General features: G+C 36.8%; 1 protein-coding gene across 4 annotated transcripts in view; it reads right to left on the bottom strand.

The window, feature by feature from the left end:
- The window catches only part of unm_hu7910 (un-named hu7910), a 70931-nt gene that overhangs the window by 22653 nt on the left and 40375 nt on the right, over positions 1–7903 (bottom strand). For 2 of the 4 annotated variants that reach the window (XM_016499750.1, XM_016499749.1), the window contains 2 exons: positions 5847–5885; positions 508–3947 (listed from right to left, as the gene is read on the bottom strand). The exons of the other annotated variants lie outside the window; for them this stretch is intronic. In XM_016499750.1, the coding sequence (XP_016355236.1) occupies positions 1582–3947; positions 5847–5885 (2405 nt within the window). In that variant the 3' untranslated portion in view covers positions 508–1581. Of the gene's footprint in view, positions 1–507; positions 3948–5846; positions 5886–7903 lie in introns of those variants that run through there. 4 annotated transcript variants of the gene reach the window in all.

Here is a 7903-nt window from a genome sequence, read left to right as displayed (position 1 = left end):
GCTTTTTTTTTTTTTTTTGGACGTCACAAGCCGCCTGCCACAAAGAAAACTATTTTGTCCTCAGAATCCATATTTTTATGAATGGCGCGAAACGTAATGCTTACGTCAAAGTTTGTAAAATCGTAGTAAATTCGTGTCGTGTGTGACTGCCTCCGTACGATTTGCGGATAAACTCAATCGTGACATGTGCCAGAGCTCACGACGTTCCGACCTTCAGAATCGCACCGTGTACGCCCGCCTTAACTTAGTTATTATATTACAGTTATTTAAGTTATAGTATAGTTAAATCTGCCATCGGCCACCTTGTTCTCTAAGAATCAAAGAATCCAAATCGAATTGTGTAAAGAACCACGTGAAAACTCCTCTGTAATCATAATTTGCGTAAAAAAAAATGTTCTTGGCGTTTTACTGCCATTACCGTTTATTTCAGCTGGAAACTGCAGTGAATTTAATGTATAGTACTTTAAAATAAATTTTTTTTTTTTTTTGAAGATTGTGACTGGGTTGTTTTTTTTTTCCTTACTGAAGATATCTGCAGATGTCTGAAGATCATTGTACATTCTGGGAATATGAGTGGGCATTTGGGACTCACTGCTCTCTATACTGGTCAAGGAAACAGACAAGGAAAATGAATATGCATTTACATGTTCATTAAAGGGGGTCAAATGTCTACTCTAAACCAGACCACCACCAAACTTTTGTGGTTTGAGAGATCTTGGGTGCATTTACTTCACCTGGATTTTAATTGTTATTTGATCCTCAAAATTGTGATTTGATCCTCAAAAACAGATTAATGTCATGTGTAAAGGAGCCCTAATTAGTGTACAGTCAAGATATCCTTAAAAAAGTAGTTAGCAACAGTACAAGCTACAAACAAAAAGCTTCTAACTACATTGAAGCTAAGAGTATGACATTTATAAATATATAAGTTTCAATTGATATTTAATTCCGCAACTAGCAGTTTTTTTTATCTGGCATGAAAACAAAGGAGTATAATAAAATATTAAAAAATATTCACAGGGTAAAATTATTAAAACACACTAATTTATATAACTCACTTCTGTGCAAGGTAAATCACTTATTGCAGAGGTTTTCGACTCTGTCCTGGAGTCCCCCAATACTGCACATTTTGAATGTGTCCCATTTCAGATCTTGGTGTCTCTACTAATGAGGTGATGACGTGAATCAGGGGGGTTTGATTAAGGAGAAATGCAAAATGTGAACGGTTGGAGAGGGCCACAGGAACAGGGTTGAAAACCACTGGCTTGTTGGATCTAAGAAATCAGAAAGCATTTATTTACATGAAACATCCAAGCAAACTGATTCACTGAGTCAAACCTCCCAACACAGTGAGTTGACAAATGGGTTATTACCTCCTTCACTCAGCTGTACCATGGGACCAACAGCAATGTAGTGTTTTGTTTTACTACACCACTAGTTAAAAAGTAGCTTGCTACCATTTTGAACAGCTGCCACCGTCACTAAAAACAGTTAGTAGTTACGCTACTTTTAGTTATTTACTTTGCAGCGCTGTTCCTAGTAAACACCTTAGGAGTTTTTATTTCCAATCAAATCTCACAGTTATGGCATTTTACTATTATTTCTTGATTTTTTTTTCGAAGATTTAAGTAACCCACGAGTAGATATTTTCTCATCTTTTTCATTTTCTGATTGATCAACTTTTTGTCCATGAGTTTTTTTATTTAAATTTGCCTCTTTTTCTTGTTTGTAATTGTTCACATTTTCTTTTTTCTCCTTTACATCTTTCTCTATTTGCCCCTTTGGTGCACTCTCTTTTATTTTGTTAAGCCTTTCTTTCTCTGCTTTCTCTTTCTCCAGTCTTTGTTTTTCTGCTTTTTCTTTATTTAGTCTCTCTTTTTCTGCTGTTTCTTTATTGAGTCTCTCTTTTTCTGCTTTTTCTTTGGACAGTCTTTCTTTTTCTGCCTTTTCTTTGGCCAGTCTTTCTTTTTCTGCTTTTTCTTTGGCCAGTCTTTCTTTTTCTGCTTTTTCTTTGGCCAGTCTTTCTTTTTCTGCTTTTTCTTTAGCGAGTCTCTCTTTTTCTGCCTTTTCTTTCTCAAGTCTTTCTTTTTCCGCTTTCTCTTTTTCCAATTTCTCTTTCTCCAGTCGTTCTTTTTCTGCTTTTTCTTTAGCAACTCTCTCTTTTTCTGCCTTTTCTTTCTCAAGTCTTTCTTTTTCCGCTTTTTCTTTAGCAAGTCTCCCTTTTTCTGCCTTTTCTTTCTCCAGTCTTTCTTTTTCTGCCTTTTCTTTAGCGAGTCTCTCTTTTTCTACCTTTTCTTTGGCCAGTCTTTCTTTCTCTGCTTTCTCTTTCTCCAGTCTTTCTTTCTCTGCTTTCTCTTTCTCCAGTCTTTCTTTTTCTTTAGTAATTCTCTCTTTTTCTGCCTTTTCTTTGGCCAGTCTTTCTGTCTCTGCTTTCTCTTTCTCCAGTCTTTCTTTCTCCGCTTTTTCTTTAGCCAATCTTTCTTTTTCTGCTTTTTCTTTAGCCAGTCTTTCTTTTTCTGCTTTTTCTTTAGCCAGTCTTTCTTTTTCCGCTTTTTCTTTAGCAAGTCTCTCTTTTTCTGCCTTTTCTTTGGCCAGTCTTTCTTTTTCTGCCTTTTCTTTGGCTAGTCTTTCTTTCTCTGCTTTCTCTTTCTCCAGTCTTTCTTTCTCTGCTTTCTCTTTCTCCAGTCTTTCTTTCTCTGCTTTCTCTTTCTCCAGTCTTTCTTTCTCTGCTTTCTCTTTCTCCAGTCTTTCTTTCTCTGCTTTCTCTTTCTCCAGTCTTTCTTTCTCTGCTTTCTCTTTCTCCAGTCTTTCTTTCTCCGCTTTTTCTTTAGCCAATCTTTCTTTTTCTGCTTTTTCTTTAGCCAGTCTTTCTTTTTCTGCTTTCTCTTTCTCCAGTCTTTCTTTTTCCGCTTTTTCTTTAGCAAGTCTCTCTTTTTCTGCCTTTTCTTTGGCCAGTCTTTCTGTTTCTGCTTTCTCTTTCTCCAGTCTTTCTTTCTCTGCTTTCTCTTTCTCCAGTCTTTCTTTTTCTTTAGTAATTCTCTCTTTTTCTGCCTTTTCTTTGGCCAGTCTTTCTGTCTCTGCTTTCTCTTTCTCCAGTCTTTCTTTCTCCGCTTTTTCTTTAGCTAGTCTTTCTTTTTCTGCTTTTTCTTTAGCCAGTCTTTCTTTTTCTGCTTTCTCTTTCTCCAATCTTTCTTTTTCTGCTTTTTCTTTGGCCAGTCTTTCTTTTTTTGCCTTTTCTTTCTCAAGCCTTTCCTTTTCTGCTTTTTCTTTAGCAAGTCTCTCTTTTTCTGCCTTTTCTTTAGCGAGTCTCTCTTTTTCTGCCTTTTCTTTAGCCAGTCTTTCTTTTTCTGCTTTCTCTTTCTCCAGTCTTTCTTTTTCTGCCTTTTCTTTAGCGAGTCTCTCTTTTTCTACCTTTTCTTTGGCCAGTCTTTCTTTCTCTGCTTTCTCTTTCTCCAGTTTTTCTTTCTCTGCTTTCTCTTTCTCCAATCTTTCTTTTCTTGCCTTTTCTTTCTCAAGTCTTTCCTTTTCTGCTTTTTCTTTAGCCATTTTTTCTTTTTCTGCCTTTTCTTTTTCAAGTTTTTCCTTTTCTGCCCTTTCTTTATCCGCTTTTTCTTTGGCCAGTCTTTCATGTTCTGCTTTTTCTTTAGCCAGTCTTTCCTTTTCTGCTTTCTCTTTCTCCATTTTTTCTTTTTCTGCTTTCTCCTTGGCTAGTTTCTCCTCTTGTTCTCTTTGTATTCGTTCCTCTTGAAGCTTAGCTTCTGCCTCTTCTTTGACTTTTTTGGCAGCAAGAGCAGCTTGTCTCTCCTCTTCCTCCTGAGCCAAAACACTACGGACCTCAGCAAGGGCTAGTTTGGCAATCTTTTTGGCTTCAATCTTCTCATGAATAATTCGTAGCTGTTCCTTCAGAGCTGCTTTCAGCTTTTGCCCAATATCCCTGGTAGGATGTTCTGAGAATGAGTGGGACAAAAATTCACATCTCAGAAGGCTCATCATTCCCATGTCCCATGCAAACACACATATTATTAGATTGAGTGTGTGAATAACGGTCTTACTGTCTATAATTCACGAGAAAGGAAAATTCACATTCAGTTCTTTCATTTAGAATTAGGATTTCCTTTTGATGATGTTCAGTTTATTTGTCAATTTTAAGAATAAACTTGCAAGCTATCAGTAATTTTAGTTCAAGTCTGTACGGTTTTAATGATTTATTGATTAAGTGATAGTTTGAAATACAAAGACTACAATTGTTTTCATTCATGCATCTGATGTAGGGCTGTCGCGACAACCGCAATATCGAAATACCGCGCTTTTGACGAGCAAACCTCATTGGAATGCAAGAACCGCAGCAACCGCGATTTTTGCGTGTTTTCTTTTTTCATAGGGTTATGCCCTTCTCGTTTTACACTTCGTGCATGTGTACTGAATATTAAATAAGTTCGTAATGATAACAATGTGTACCATGCTGATTTGTACTGAGGCTCCGTAGATTTGCACTTAAGCCTAAACAGACAACGAATGAGAGAGAGATCAACTGAGCATGTGTGATTACTTGCAAGTCATATATTTGTTAAAATAGGTTGTCATGTCCAAGGAAAGCCAAATCTCTGTCTTAGCATCGACGCATTGGTCAGCTGAGCCTTCTAACATGGCGCTCAAAGTTCAGGGTTTTTTATTTTGTCTCTCTTTGAATGAATCAGCATTTTTGAAAGTGTAGTTGAATGAATGGTTTAAAGACTCACTCAAAGACAGTCCCTTTCCACCACCTTGTGGTGCAACAATGTAACTGCACTGACTGACAGCCCACCTAGAACACACGCAGTTGGAAATATCAATAGAAAGTCTCTTGTCCAGTCAGATTCGAGGATCAGAATGAACTGTTATACATATAGGCTAACAATAGCCTAACAATCTTATTGTCAGGTTTATGTTCTGTTATGTGGATCGTTATTTTGTCATTCTCTTCTGTTTACTTCACTTCCTGTTTCAACGCTATTTGGTTTCGGTTTCATTGGTTTCTGAATATGACCTCGTTATATCGTAACATACACACATATATATGTATGTATGTATATACAGTATATATATATATATATATATATATATATCGATAATACTGCATAATACTGATAATACAGTGGCTATTGAGCCACTCAAAATTACTGCAAGGGAAATTCCTTCACCGCGACAGCCCTAATCTGATGAAGTCTCATCGTTATGCAACTGATGTCCCTTAGTTAGCCTAGATTTATGCTTTCAGTTCTAATAGAAATCTTATACAGTACAGTTTGTCAATCTAAAATGGTAATTGTGCATTAACAGCTGTCAACCATGGCTGCGTTTCCAAAAAGCATTGTAAGCCTAAGTTGATCGTAGCTCCATAGGTGGCAATGGGTCTACGATGTACTTAGGCTTACGATGATTTTGGGAAACACAGCCCATGTCGGTACGCAAACGCGTGCACTCATTTACACAGCGCATTTCTTATTTTGGTCGCGCATGCGGACCACTTATGTGCACCCCTGTATATATATATATATGGCGATAATACCACATACCGCGCTATTGAGCCACTCAAAATTACTGCAAGGGAAATTCCTTCACCGCGACAGCCCTAATCTGATGAAGTCTCATCGTTATGCAACTGATGTCCCTTACACACACACGCACACAGAATTTGTATGTATATATACACGGAAACATATGCATCATGTGTTCTGCAGAAAAAAAAACGTCATGCAGGTTTTGGAACAACATGAGGGTGAGTATATCGTGATTTAAAAATTATTTTTTGAGCATTACTGAAGCTAATTTATTATGCTACTAACTCCATAACTCATGCTAAGTACCTCTGTCTTTTTTAAGCCCCACTTCTTTAGGTCTCTCATCTGCATTGAAAGAGGGGTAAACAGAACTTAGAAGAAAGAATGACCTGGAAAGATGTGTAATTGTTGCAATTGCCAAGTTACAGAACACATGCTCTACTAAAATCCAACATCCAAAAAAAAAAAAAAAAAAAAAAAAAGTGAATGCATTGGGTAAGATATAGCAAGTAATCATATCAGATGCCATTATTAGTTCTTTCAATTAACAAAAAAACGTTTTAAAGGGTTAATTCACACAAAAATGAAAATTCTGTAACCATTTATTCAACCTCCTAATATTCCGTTATCTTCAGAACACAAATGAAGATATTTTCACATTTTTCTCCGATCAGAAATTTTTTTTTTCCGTAAGTATGTTTTTCCCCCTTAGTATCCAAACAGCATTTTGTGGAGGAAAGAAAATGATAAGAATGATAAACAGACCTTCACAAATCCACACGCAAACACTAGGCTAACTATCACCAGACAATGTGGTCCACAGAAGTAATTAAACACTGTAAAAAATTGGAAACCTTTAGAACTTTTAGAAAATGTATCTTGTCAGAAGATGTATCCCCGTGGTTATGATGTTACTGGTTTTCAGAAGGGGCAAAATATTGGCCTGCATCAACTAGTGAGATCACTGAAATTTGGTAAAGAACTGCCCAATGCATTATTAAAACCTAGAAGGTGGGTCACCTTTTGGTTCACTATAAACTAGGGATGTACCGATCCGATACTCACAGAGCCAATCCTCCCTATATGCAAAATACGCAAGCTGCGAAGGGCCCCCGAAACAAAAGATGATTTAATTTTAGTTTTGTTTTTGAATTTGGCCAGCGGTTATGAAAACATGAATGGTCTTTTCTTTTAATGCGGTGCACTGTTGCCCTTTCTACATAAAAATCAGTCAAATCATGTAATGTGAATGTCTTACAGTCTTGCTCGAGACTAAAAAAAAAACAAGTTGAAAGCGTACCGAACCGCGTACCGCGCGCGATTTGAGAGAGTGAAACACGGACCAATGCATTTCATTAATTCGTTCATAACCACTCATACCCCACTCCACCACCCCAACCCCCCTGCCGATACAGTTTTGCGTAGGGCCCCCAGGAGTCTAGGATCAGCACTGGATACTCAGTATCGGTATCGGCTCCGATACTGGCATTTTCTGTCGGATTGGGTATTGGTCGAACGAGATCAATCCAAATCCGACATTGTGCGTATACTATTCTGTGTTATTGTTAAGCCCCAGGAAAGGCACAAAAAACATTATAAAGCACCATAAAGTTTTCAAGCTCTATATTACAAGTGTTCTGAAGCCATTCCATTGTTTAATGTGAGGTACAGATAAGTATTTAAGTCGTTAAATTCTTCTCCTCTCCGTTGCGGTTGTCTGTCATCCTACATTCAGCATTCAAACTGCGTGATGCATTCGGTTACGACAGTCAAGACGGTGAAACTCTCTCCAAGAGCACAGTAAATGAAATTTAAAACTGTTAAAAGATAAGGCTCAAACTATCGCACAAATATAATATACTAAGCATCAATATCTCTTCTCTTTGTGCTTTCTATGCTGCGCGCTGTGTCTCCGTGTTGCTTCAAGCGCATCATTCTGCGCAGGGGATGCGCATAAGTGCTTTGTGACGCTCTGTATTGGAGCCTTTCACATTATACTTTTGTGCAATGAAAGATTATTAATAGCCTTTCTTGTTCTGTCCTATCCATCATATGTTGCTGCCTCCATTACTGTGCTTTACATTTAAAAGAAATATCTTTTAATTTTATATCTTTTAATTTTATAGTATCTATTTATATATAAATATTTACTTGTTTTTCATTAATGTATTTTACAACAATACAAAGAGCAATGTAACATTTTACCAGATTTAGTCATACACATTCACTTTTATTTGTTCCCCACTAAATAATGTTATTTCACTAAATGTTTAGATTTTATAAAATTATTGTGCACTCGTTTTTCTATAATAACTTCTGCTGCTGAATTATCCACTAACCTAGTTTATAATAGTATTTTTGTC

The sequence above is a fragment of the Sinocyclocheilus anshuiensis genome, unplaced genomic scaffold, assembly GCF_001515605.1.
Source record: "Sinocyclocheilus anshuiensis isolate Anshui unplaced genomic scaffold, SAMN03320099.WGS_v1.1 scaffold126, whole genome shotgun sequence".
Classification (NCBI taxonomy): Eukaryota; Metazoa; Chordata; class Actinopteri; order Cypriniformes; family Cyprinidae; genus Sinocyclocheilus; species Sinocyclocheilus anshuiensis.
This window is presented reverse-complemented; position numbering and strand designations above follow the sequence as displayed.